The sequence below is a fragment of the Anoplolepis gracilipes genome, unplaced genomic scaffold, assembly GCF_047496725.1.
Source record: "Anoplolepis gracilipes unplaced genomic scaffold, ASM4749672v1 Contig23, whole genome shotgun sequence".
Taxonomy (NCBI): Eukaryota; Metazoa; Arthropoda; class Insecta; order Hymenoptera; family Formicidae; genus Anoplolepis; species Anoplolepis gracilipes.
The window spans coordinates 37060-50185 of record NW_027328674.1 but is presented as its reverse complement, the minus strand read 5'-3'; the positions used below and the strand labels follow the sequence as shown (position 1 = coordinate 50185).

Here is a 13126-nt window from a genome sequence, read left to right as displayed (position 1 = left end):
CCCAAGGTTTGGCAGGAGCCTACCCAACGCCGTGGAGAAGCGCTTCACCTTGGGGCAAGGACATTGAAGTGGTGTCCAAACTTCCACTCGCCGTCCAGTAGGAGACCGAGATATTTAAGCCGGTTCCCCACCGAGATAGAAGTATCTCCCACCCGGATATGAGTCCTTGGCGGTTTCCCAGAGGATTTACTGTGAAAGTAAAGAGCCTCGGTTTTTTGAGCCGCCACTCTAAGACCCATACCAGTGATGCTTTGTACCACAACTGCCACCGCTGTCTCGGCCTTGGCTGCTGTATCCCCCAGCTGCTCCCCGCGGCCACCACTAATGTGTCGTCTGCATAGCAGATGGCGTGGCAGCCACGAGGGAGAGGAAGGCAAAGGACTCGGTTGTATGTGAGATTCCACAGTAGGGGTCCTAAGACTGACCCCTGCGGAACCCCGCATCGAATTTCCCGTCGGCATTGGAGTCCGTCTTGTGTGACGAACTCCAGGCTCCTATCCCGGAAATATTGTCTGATGATCTCCACAAGGTAGGGAGGGACCCTGTATTGCAACAAGGCATCCATTACTCTATCCCAGGGCAGGGTGTTGAAGGCGTTTGCGATATCTAGTAATACCGCAAGTGCCACCCCGCCCCCTTCCACGGCTTCTTCCGTGAGGGACGTAACACGACTAATCGCATCCACAGTCGAACGTCCCTCGCGGAAGCCATATTGCTCCTCGTGGAGACCACCCTCTCGGGATATATGTCGAACAAGTCGTTTTGCAATGATCCTCTCAAAGATCTTGCTGACCTCGTCCAGCAGGCATATTGGTCTATATGCCGACGGGGTTCCTTCTTCCTTGCCTTCCTTGGGGAGCAGGACCAATTTAGCCTGCTTCCATTGCTGGGGGAAAGCGCCATGTCTGAGGCATTTATTAAATATGTACCTCAGATGTTCTCCCAGAAAGTCCAGTGCCCAGACTCATATCTTTCCAAGCACGCCGTCAGGGCCAGGAGCTTTTCTTGATCCTATTCTTTTGACGGCGCGCTGAAGTTCGTTGCTGGATATCTCCTCGTCCTCCTCTAGTTCATAAGGTCCCCCCAGGCCGGGACCCCAGTTGAGTGTGGACTCCTAAACCACTAGCGGGAAGAGGGTGTCCACAACATTCCTGAGGACGGGAGTATCCAGGGATTCCGTGACGGGGGGCGTGTCCAGTTCCTATACTTATTCAGAACTATTCTGTATGGACGCCCCCATGGGTCCGTGTTGAGGGATGACAGTAGCTCATCCCAACAACTGGCCCTGGACTTCCTGATAGTGGCGCTAAGGGCGCATCTTGCGGCCCTATAGGCAGCCAAGGCCTCCTCTCGGATCTCCGGGTTTCTTCTTCTGGGAATACGAAAGAGGGTGCGTCGCGCCTGGACAGAGGAGCGCCTTAATTGCGCTATTTCCTCCGTCCACCAATAGACGGCGTGACGTGGGCGGAGGACCCTGGCGCGTGGCATGGCTGCGTCGCAGACTTCGCGCATAACGCCCCGCAACCATTCCACATCCAGGTTAATGTCCCGCCTTTCCTCTCCCTCCGGGATACCCCACAAAATGGTCATTAAGGCCTCTTCTAGTTTCTTGGGGTCCAGCTTTGTGAGGGTCCACCTACCTGTGTCCCCGCCTCGAGGTGGGTGATGTACCCAGTAATGCACGGCGTCCAGGACAAATTCAATGTATTAGTGGTCCGAAAAGGTTTCCCCTCTCGAGTCACCCACCACGCGCCATCCTCGCACCATCCTCTTTGCCCCCTTGGAGCCGATCGTTATATCCACGATCGACTCCTCTTGGGGCCAGACACATGTGCTCACTCGGCCTTCGTTAATAACGTGAAGGCCGAGCGAATTCACCCACCTCACCAGGGTAGTTCCCCTGGTGTCCTGCCTCGACTCACCCAGTGCCGGAGACTTGACGTTAAAGTCTCCAGCTATTATGAGTGGATCGGCAGGGAGTATGTTTCTGACAACATCCCCCACCTGTTCAAGGAGTGAGTCAAACTGGGCAGGACTTCAACTAGGGGGGACATAGCAACTAATTATTGTTGTGGACCCCCACTTTGCTGCAACATATCCGTTCCCCTTTCCAATACATTTGAGAGGGGGGGTGTTATTTGTTGCAGCACCGACCTCGATTGCCGCCGTGCTTCTTGCATTCCCCAGCCACGTAAGCTTTGCTGAGATCTTATAGGGCTCAGCAACAATGGCCAGCCCGATGCCACGCTCAGCCAGGCTCTGATAAAAGAGATTCTGTGCCTGACTGGCGTGGTTTAGGTTAGCTTGGAGGAACCTGACCGCCATTTATTTTGGGTGATCAAGCTCCTCCGGCTTTGCCTCTATCTGCGTACCCTCCCCATCATCTTTCGGCAGAGGGGTATCCTCGGGCTTTTTTTTAGAGCCTTTCCTTGGTACCCTCTGCTCGAGGGGTTCCCCTCTTATCACCCCCTCTTTATCCGCGAGGACCTCTCGCATTCGGCTCGCCAACGCATCCGCCTTTTTTTTGTTGTCCGGACCCCCAACCTCAAATAGTTGGACACCGGTAACTGCCTTTCTGGCCTTCAGGCCATTAATTTCGAGACTGGCGAGATCTATACTGTCCATCGCCAGTCTCAGATTCTCCTTGTATTGGCCGGATGGGCATGTAAGCACCATCGCAGTTGTACGGGGGACTCTCCTACGTCCATTTTCCCTCCCCTCTTTTTTGGTTGGGAGGGAGGATTGGACGTCGCAGGCTTAGGTTGAGGGCCCTGTGGTTTATTGCCTGGCTCCTTTGCCTTCGCCTTAACATTCGTGGTTGCCGGAGCCCGATTGTCACCTTTTTTGGTGGTTTTTTTGCGAGCTTTACGCTCTACCACCTCCGACCATGTCTCCTTTTTCCCTGTGAGCGGGGGAGGCGAAAGTGTTGTCTTTTCGGTGGGTTTCGCCTTACCCTTGAGGGCTTGTGTCTGCCCTTCGACAGGGCCTTGTCGGCCCCTTTTGGGTTTGGAGAAGGCAGCTTTTCCTTTTTTTTTGGGAGGCGGCTGGGGTCCCGCTTTCAGTGGATCTTGCCCTCCGCGGGCCTTTTCCCCTTTCCTCCTCCTCTTTCCACCCTCTCGCGGTCCCTCCGTTTTTGCGTCAGGGGCCGTGGGAGCGGGTCCCACGTGATTCTGCTCTTGTCTTCCCCGGGGATTAGAGGCCTTAGCCTCCTCTCCAGCGGTAGACGGGACAGGAAGCGGAGCCGGAACAAGCTTTTTTGGAGCAACCACCGCTCCAGAGAGCCTTAGCGTCTCCATCTGCTTCGCGATGGGATCCAGGAGTGCTAGAACTGCATCCTTTTGGTCCATCAGCTCATTATATTTTGCCCTCAGCTCCTCGGGCAGATTCGGAGGGAAGGCCTTCGATGGCCGCGGTACCCCTTTGATCGTCGATCCCGCCTGTCTTACGGGACCTGTCCTTGCCGGGGGGACTGCTGTGTCCATCTTCATATCCTCCCTTATATCCTTTTCCCCCTGTATAGGAAGGGGAGAGGGGGCAGTCCCTCCCGCTAAACAAGGAGAGGTGGGATTCCGATAATCCTCCTCATCCGACCTCACCACCAGCCTCTTCCTTCTTGTGTTCTTGGGTAATGTCCCTAGATGAGGAAGAGTATGGGGCGGGTAAAAATACAAGGGGAGGAAGAGGAGCTTTCTAGTTCGCACCTCCCTTTTCAACTCCGCATTTTCCTCCCGGAGCTTTGTCAGTTCCTTACGGAATTCTTTAAGCTCAGGGTTCTCTCCCTCCCTGATTTGTCTGGCCATAACTGTTGTAGCTGCTCTCAGCAGGACTACAGTGTCTTTGACCTTCCTGACCAGAGACCCTTTCATTCCGTTGGAGCAGTCCGCCACCTTATATAGGATGGTGGAATGCTCCATGAGTTGCGCCGCAATTACCTCGGTGGATTCCAGCAAGAGCAACTCTTCCATCTCCTTTTCATCGTTGAGGAGACGTTTCCACCTCGCTGATTTAGAAGGATCCGGAAGCAGCGACTCTGCCGCCCTTCTATCTCTCTTCTCTTCTTTTCTGCGTCTTTGAGCTTCCTTCTTTTTTTGGCGCCTTCCGACATGTTTGCCGATGACCGGTTGATGGCCTTTGCCCCGTTTCTCCTTTTGCTCCTCGACTATATTTTCTGCCACCGAACTGGTGACAGAAATATTGTCATTCTCCTCTGCGATCTTATCGCGGATCTCCTCGCCATCTATGGAGTCTGCCTCCATATTCTCATCATGAGCGGAAGTCCTCTCCTTCTTGAGCCAGGAATGGTTGTATCCCAGCACACGTGCAGAAAAATCTTCCGCAGCTGGCCTGACCTCGTTGTCCTTCGCACTCATCAACGGGGATGGAGGGGGGTCATGCCTCATCCCACTCGTGCTTGGAAGTGGGTTCTCCATCGTCCCTTCGGTTTCCTTCCGACGGGTGAGGGGGAGTTGGAAGTTAACATCTTCAATCCTAGTGATGCGCAACTTCTCCATCCTAACCACGTGTTCTCTGTTTGTTGCAGAGGCTAACCTCGCACTGCTCCTGTAGGGAACCTGACGTGGACGCGTTGGCCTAAGCGTCATCCTAACCGAAGAGGAATCTTCGGATATATCGCCCGAACGCAACGGACAGGTGGACCGCGACCAGATTCTTTCCCCAGCGTTTTTTCCCTCCTCGTTGTTATTATTTTTTTTATTTATAATATTATTTATTGATGGGTCCATTTGAAAATAATCCCACTTTCCCCTTGCAGCTCTCCATTTATTTATTTAGGGGATCTCTCTATCGATCCTTTTCGGTCATTTCTTTGAACATCGATTTCAATGTTTAAAACATTTTTTTCGTTCCGCGGCCCTCTTATGACTGGTCGGGCAATTATTGCTTTATCTTTATAGGAGGTAAAGACGTGGAGCCGACAGTGCGTAGCGGCGTTATTTGTTTCTTTCTTAAGATTATGCAGCTGTATTTGTCGATTTATTCATTTAGAGGATCTCACTATCGGTCCTTTTCGGTCGTTTCTTTTGACATCGTTTTTAAATAATGTTTTAAAATATTTTTCGTCGCGCGATCCTTTTTATGATTAGTCGGGCGATTATTGCTTCATTTTCGGGAGGAAAAACGTGAAGCCGACAGTGCGTAGCGGCATTATTTGTTTCTTTCTTAAGATTATGCAGCTGTGTTTGTCTGTTTCGTTGTTTAGAGGATTTCGTTATTGATCTCTTCCGGTATTTGTTTAGATATCGTTTTTAATGGGTCTAAACATTATTTAATGGTAATGGTTCTCTTCTATTGCGCGACCCGTTTTTTGTGACCGATCGGACGATTATTGTTTATTTCGTGGAGGGGGGGGGGGGGAAACGTGGAGCCGACAGAACGTAACATATTTATTATTTATATTTATAGTCAAATATACATGATAATACCCACCCACTGTGCGAAACGTTATTCTTCAGCGCAAACATCCGTACTGTCGGCGTATATGTTTTCATTTAGCAAAAATTTTATCTCACGCTTTGTCGTATAGATTTGTAACCGAATATTTGTATCGATTTCATCGTACGACAACCACTTACGGCGCTCGAGAAAGCACGTGGGGACGCGATTTTTAATAATTTTTAGCAGCCTTACATTGACGCTTGCAAAATTACGCCAGAAATACTCCCCTCCTCATTACGGTTTGCGATATTACAAATTGCTCGCAGTACTTTGAATAGTTTAGTATCGCATCAGTTGTCCGTACATAAGGTTGTGCTAAAAAATGTGCTCCACAAAAGAAACCAACAAGATGAATTTTTACATTCCGATTGAGAACGGTGAAATTTAATAAAAAAATGTAAGTTTTATTTATTTTCTAAATATTATTTTTTAATATATATTTTAATATTTTATATAGCGTTTCATCTCATCGTGCGGTTTGCATACTTGGTTATACCTTAACCCCGACATCTTACAAATATTTGGAGATTGGAATAAGCGTTGGAGCTATGTCTTATGTGGAATTGATACTTGGTGATAACCGAGGCAATCGAGTAGTATTGCCTATCGTACTCTGGCACTTATTGATGCAGAAACGTACAGACATTGAACGATATGTACAATTGACTGAAAGTCAGCCATTATAGATCTGCGATCTATCTATCCAAATGATTAAATTAAACGGATCGAGGATTGTTAAATTAACATTATCTAATAAGTCTTTGTATATGCAACCTTAAACATTATTACATTTATTCAATTTTGAAAATTATATCGATCATATGCATTCATGGTTGTGTCAAAATACACATCTCGTGAATAAAAAGTTTAAACAATTTTGTAACGTTTTGCAACGTAACAATATTATTAATGTAAATGATGCTGTGAAAGCGATTCGCGAGGTTAGGTTAGGTTAGGTTCCTCCCCCCGGTGCAAACAGTTGCACCCCCGCCCACACCCTTTCCCGACCAGGATGCAATTCGCATCCTTATTAGAGAGGAAGTGGCTCGGGCTCTCCATGAGAAGCCGAGTTACACTGGAGAGAAAGATCCCAATAGGGTTCCCAAGGTGGGAGAGAAAAGGGAGACAAAGGAGAAAAAGGGACAGGAGCAGGAGTGGAGAGAGGTAAAGAAAAAAAGGAAGTCGGGGAAGGGTAACGGAGAGGTCCGACCCAGTAACACTGAGGGCGGAAAAGATGGGAAGGAGAGGAGAGGGGGTGGCGATAAGATCAAAAAAGATCTACAAGACAGCCCTCTGAGATGTTTCAGGTGCCTCACAATGGAGCATCTGAGCACCTCCTGCCGCTCTGGAGTGGACCGTGGTAACAGGTGTTACACCTGTTAACCGGTGTGGTACACCTGTAACACCACTCCATGGTGGGATGCAGATCGGCCCCCAGGTGCCCCTTATGTGGGGACCTGGGGGTCGACGACGGTCATACTCTGGGTGGGGAGAACTATGTTCCGTCCCCCCTCGAGCGGAGAATAGGGGGAGGTGGAACACACCTCTCCCTCTGTCATCCCCCAATAAAGGGGGATGACGGTCAAGTGGGGGAGTAGGAAGGGGTAAGACATAGTCTTTTCCCCTCTCCCCCACGGGGCAGTGAACTCGGGGGGTCTTTTACCCTCCTCGCCCCAAAACGGCTTTCAATCAGGCCATTAGCGGGGGCGGTGAGAGTCATATTCTCACCTCTCCCAGGGGTCAAGGGGAAGTGGGTGCGGGAACACCCACTCCCCATTGCACCTTGGCCCCAGGGAAGGCGGCGGGGTTGCGTGGTGGTCCCGCAACGCCGCCGTTAATGCGTCACTGAAGTTTCTCTCAGTGACGCATTAAAAGGCAGGAATCTCTTCCGACCATCTGGGGGAGAAAGGCGGGGGTGGGTCCTGGTTGAATGCTAACGCGACACCAGAGCCCACCCGCCAACCGCCGAGAGGACCACCGTCTGGTTTTAGCGGGTATACCCCGTTAAATAGGGGAAGTACCACATACCCCCGGGGAGTTCCCGCCTCTCGGGGGATGCGTAACGCATTTTCAGACGAAAAAAAAAAAAAAAAAAAGGTTAGGTTAAGTTCCTCCTCGTCGTGCGCCACCTTGTCGTGGTGAGAAGGCTTAACCCTGAAACCCCATGGAACACCCACACGGCTCCGGCCAAGTTGGGATAACTTCCGAGGTGGAAGGGGAACTAAGAGCGCACCGTACCCTTAGTAAGGGTACAAGGGGAGCCCAGCGATTCCCTTAAGGACTGCGCCCACCCCCTTGGGGGTGGTTTAAAGCGCGAACCCAATCGCTGGTAGGGGTAGGCGGCCCTAAGTGCAATCGCCCGGTGGTACGGCACCGTTGGGGGAGGACTGCTCCTCGCCCGTGACACACTGCTGGGTGCTCCTGGCACATAAGGGTTTCCGCGCGTGTGGGTGTTCCCGCCGTGCGGCGTCCCTCGGGGGGATGTGGGTGCTGGTATGGGCTGGCGTCCCACAATCGTGGGGCTCCATCTCGCGTGCAGGCGGCTCAGTGGGTTCTACCCCTGAGTGCGCGCCGCGAGGAGAGCGGACGGGCCGATGGATCTCCGGAACTCCCGGACCCATCGGGCCGGGCCTCTTCCGAGCCGCTCGAACGTTTTCCGAGGACGGGGTCGGGGAGGCGGAGGAAGGCCGGCGCGGGCCGCACGGGCATAGCCCAACGGCGCCGGGTCGGCCCGGCCGTCGGAGCCGCTCGGACGTATTCCGAGGCAGGGTTCGACGGCGGGATGGAGCCCGACGGTGCATCGCGACCGTTTCCCTTACGAAGCGGTGCATCGTCGGGGCCCTTTGGCGGGAGGTAACTTCCGTCAAGGACGCGTGCAAGCTGGTCGCCATGACGGGTAAGACTGGGCCGGGGAGCGGCGACCCAGTCCCAACCGTCCATGGGGCCCCCCGGGTGGCACCACCCGCTGCGGTATCCCGGAGGTCGGAGGCCGGGAACTCCCGAAAGCCCATGGAGGCGTCAAAACCTCCATGGGTGAGTAAGAGGCCGGGGACCAGTGCCGGGGATGTATGTCCCCCGGCCCGTGTTGTATGTCATCCCCCCGGGGGAACTTGGGGCCCTGTCGTGGAGTGTTGCCGGTCATGTTTCGGGACACTCTGCGGCAGGTGAGGGTACACCCTGGGTGACGGAGCCGCAGCGGGGAGCGGGAATTAACGAAGAAATGAAGTCATTATCAAAAACAAATATGGAGACGGGCGTAAAGAGAAACACTGCGAGTCTCGCGGGAAGAAAAGGAAGGAGAGCCTCGGTCGGGGCGACCGCTAGTGTCCTGTGGTCAGGGGAACTAGGTTACTGACCGACCTGGAAAAAGCGACTCTAGACCCGGTCTTGAGAAAGATGAGGGCGAGACCGCTTAAAAAGGAGAGAAGCGAGAGCAAGAAAGAAAGGACCGGTGAGGTTATCGAGGTGGAGGATGATTCCGACGTTGACGGTTCGGAATCGGCCGGCTCGACGAACTCACAGAGCGATACCGGGTCCTTCCTCTTTGAAAAGAGGAAACAAGGTCGTCCGATAACCACGGGCGAATATGAGGTGAAAAAGACTATGGACCGGATCAAACAGGTTCAGGAAGAACTGGCTCTGTTCCAATGGGTCTATGACAGGTCTGCTCTACCAGGGGAAAGGAATAAAGCCTGGAAAAAGCTAAAATCGCAAAAGGAAATTGAGGAGGAATTGAAAAATTCTCCGGCAGCTGATGTCTGCGCAGAGATTCTCACCGCAACACAGGCGGTGGAGAAGGTGGCGAAGGTCTCCAAGAATCTCAAAGGAGACCTCGTCTGGCTTCTTAAGGAAGCCGTGCTGGTGACCTCTGCGGGGGCGGTTACCCTAGCCAGTAGGGGAAGCATGTCCTCCGATAAAGTAAGGAGGCAATTGGAGAAGAGTAAGGCTCAGTTTGGGGCCCTCATTGAGGAAAATACCAAACTGAGAAGGGACGTCGAAGAACTGAAGGGAGCGAGCGGTTCCCTTCAGCGCCAGATGGAGGAGTTGACGCGGAGAGAGACCGCGCTTAAAGAGGAGAATGCACTCCTAAGGAAAAGAGTGGAAGAAGGAACGCCTATCAGGAGGAAAGAACCTTCCCTGGAGGTGGCTCCAAGTACCCCTACCCCTGCCCCTCGTACGAGGAGCAGAAAGGGTACGGGAGTAATTAATTATGCGGAAGAAGGCTCCAGCGAAGAGATGGAGACCGAACCGCTCCTGGGGAAAGGGGCCCCAGAAACCGATTCGGTGGTTCCTAAATCCATGGGGACAAACACATCCCCCGCGGGATCATACAAAGGAGGGAAGTTCCTAAATATAAAAGGAAAGGTGGGACCTGACAAAAGGGAAGGGAAAAATAAAAGAAAAAACAGAAAAAAGGGGGCGGCAAGGAAATTGGAGGTACCGCAACCCCAAGGTAAAGAACCGCCAATCTCCCTCTCGCTCATGGAGGAGGAAGAGATTAGAATCAGGGCCAACCCCGAGGTGGGCTGGAATGTGGAGGAGGTCGTGTCCGAGGCCCTTAAAGTTATCAAAGGGCGGAAGTATCTCAAGGAGGGAGACCCGATGGTAGAGGTTAGGTACGCCGAAAACCTCGCCTCGGGATCGACCTTTATGGGAGAAAATCAGGGCCCTTTCAGAGGGCAAAAAGAAAGAGGAGCGGGAATTAAAGCCGCCATAATTAAAGGCGGAGGAGGACCCGTCCCAAAACCGTCGCGGGCAGCCGACAAGGAGCGACTCACATATGCGGCGGCACTGGAAAAGAAAAGGAAGCTGAGGAGCGGGAAGGAGACCGCATCCCCGGCACCCCCGACAGCCAAGGTAAAGGGAAAGGAGAAGGGGGAGAAGAAGAGACCACCACCACCTGGACCCCCTGATGGGGGTAAGAAGAGAGCTGGTGCCCCCAGGCCGATAAGGGTCCCCCGCACTGCGGCGGTTGTTTTTACGTGCCCGGAGGGACAGTACAGCGAAATGGTCCGCCGTGCGAGGGGTCAGATCGACCTGACTGAGCTCAACATCACGGAGCTCAGGAACAGGAGGGACCTTACAGGGGCGATTATATATGAAGTGGGAGGTGAGGGAGCCAGCCAAAAGGCTATGGCTTTTGCCTCCAAACTTAGAAAGGCATTGGAGGGGGCGGAGGGAGTTAGGGTATCCCTCCCTATCAAGACCGCGGAGCTCCTGTTTCGGGACCTGGACGATGCAGTCCAGGCCTCGGAGGTAAGGGACGCAATCGCGGAAGTCGGTGGATGTGCCCACGGGGACATCAAAGTGGGGGCGATAAGAAGAGCCCCCAATGGGATGGGCTCGGCGTGGGCCAAATGCCCTGCAGCTGCCGCCAATCTGGTGGCGAAAGCCGGCAGAATAAGGGTTGGGTGGGCCCACGCCAGGGTTGAATTGCTGGAAGAGAGGCCCCTCCAATGCTTTAAATGCCTGGGTAGGGGACACGTACAGTCGAAATGCACGGCAACCGTGGAACGAAGATTCGGTTGCTTCCAATGCGGGGAGGAGGAACACCGAGCGGCGGACTGCAGGGCGGCGCCTAGATGTCCCATATGCGCGGATAGAGGGAAGCCGGCAAGACATAGGGCGGGGAGTGCGGCCTGCCCCATTGCGCAGGGTGGTCGCATAACTGGGCGAACTACCGGGGCCCTTAGGGGGGAAACACGCAGGCCCGTAGAGGAAAGCACTGGCCGGAAACCTTCCTCTATAAAGGGGAAAGGATCCTCTATAAGGGAAAAAGGACACGACGCGGCAAAGAGTACAGTGAATGCGGGAACTCCCACACCCCGCGGCGCGTCGACCCCTAGGTCGCAACCGAAGAGGAAGAGAGAGGGAGAATTGGAGAAAAAAGCCAAAGACCTCAACAATTCCTGCTCCTCACCCCCCAACAAGCAGCTGAAAGAGGGGGGGAGGAAATGGAGGGGAATGAGGAAACGGAGGATGTCCCCACCACCATAGAAAGGGAGAATACCCTGGAAGGAGTACCCGCCGGTCAGCGGGTGGTGGGCGGTCTGGGATGGTGGGCGAGACCGAGGCAAAGATGGGAAACAAAGGGGAGGACGAGGATACAAATCTCCTCCCCCTAGACTACCCCCCTGAAGGAGAAGGTACAGGATGGGAAAGGGGTCCCGAAAGCCCCTCTTCATTAAAGGGATCGGAGGCAGGCCCGAGTCATAATTCAAATAATAAATAAATGGCGGCTCGGGTCTTGCAAGCAAATCTCAACCACGCCCGTCAGGCGCAAAACTTGTTTGTGCACACTCTGGCGGAGCGTGGTTGTGGTTTGGGCATTGCTGCGGAGCCGTACCGGATCCCCGAGCACCCTTCGTGGGTGGGGGACGAGTTGGGCTCCGTAGCGATTACATGGAGGGCGGATGCTCCGGCCTCACTTCCTGCCAAACTGGTGGCCAAGGGCAAAGGGTAAGTGGCGGTCAGATGGGGACCCGTTTTGGTCGTCGGGGTCTACCTGCCGCCTAGTCTGGACCTCTCAGGATTTGCTGAGAGGTTGGACTCCCTTACCGCTATCATCAGCGGGATGGGAGTGGGGCGGGTGGTGGTCTCGGGGGACTTTAACGCAAAATCGATGACGTGAGGTTCCCCGAGGACGGACCGCCGAGGTGTCGCGGTCGAGGAGTGGGCCGCGACACTGGATTTAAGGCTGCTGAACGAGGGAGGAATAAGCACCTGCATACGGGAAAGGGGCGAGTCGGTGGTGGACCTTACCTGGGCCTCCCTAGCGACCCTCAACAGGGTGCTAGGGTGGAGGGTGGCCACGGAGATCGAGACTTTGTCTGATCATAGGTACATAGTCTACGGCCTCATGGTCACACCCGAGCAGGTGCTCCAGTCGACGGCTGAGAGAGACGACCTCTCCTAGGCGCTGGAGCACAAAGAAAATGATCGAGGACGCCTTTATGGCCTCGATCCTCTCGATCACGTGGTTGGGGAGAGGAGAACCGGGAGAGGCCAACAGGGACATAGAGCAGGAAGTCGAGTGGATCCGGGGCGCCATGTCTGATGCATGTGACGCGTCAATGCCCCGGATCAAGGCTGGTCCGCAAGGCCGTAGAGCGGCGTACTGGTGGACCGGGGAGATCGCGAAATTGCGGCGGTCATCGGTCCATCAAAGGAGGAAATACGCCCGGGCCAAGAAGAAGGATAGGCCGGTAGAGGAAGTTAGAGGCCTTTACCAGGCGTACAAAGTGGCCAGGGACGCCCTACGCCTGGAAATAAAAAAAGCGAAAGCTAGGGCGTGGGACGAGCTCCTCTCGCACTTGGAAGAGAACCCTTGGGGACGGCCATACCAAATGGTGCTCAGGAAGCTTTGCAATAGAGGGCCACCGGCTACGGAGACCCTTTCCCCGGAAGCCCTGGACCGGGTGGTCGGAGGGCTCTTTCCACAGTCTGAGGAGGAGGATACCCCCTCCCCCATCTTTGCGAAAGGAGGACCAGAATGGTCAGAGGAGCTGGCGTTCTCGGGAGAAGAAATGGAGAGGTGCAGGCGGAGACTCTGCGGCATCAAGGCCCCCGGACCCGATGGACTCCCTAGGAAGGCGTGGGCTGGAGCCTTTGAGGTGATGGGTGGGCATCTTGCACACCTACACACGAAGTGCCTCAGACTGGGAATCTTCCC

General features: G+C 54.0%; 1 protein-coding gene across 1 annotated transcript; it reads right to left on the bottom strand.

Moving 5' to 3' along the window:
• Positions 1-44: 44 nt before the first annotated feature.
• Positions 45-1590, bottom strand: LOC140675900 (uncharacterized). The gene is made up of 3 exons (XM_072910513.1): positions 1208-1590; positions 569-905; positions 45-494 (listed from the first exon to the last, which is right to left on the bottom strand). Exons 1-3 carry the CDS (start codon positions 1588-1590, stop codon positions 45-47), a joined length of 1170 nt encoding a protein of 389 aa, XP_072766614.1.
• Positions 1591-13126: the final 11536 nt, after the last annotated feature.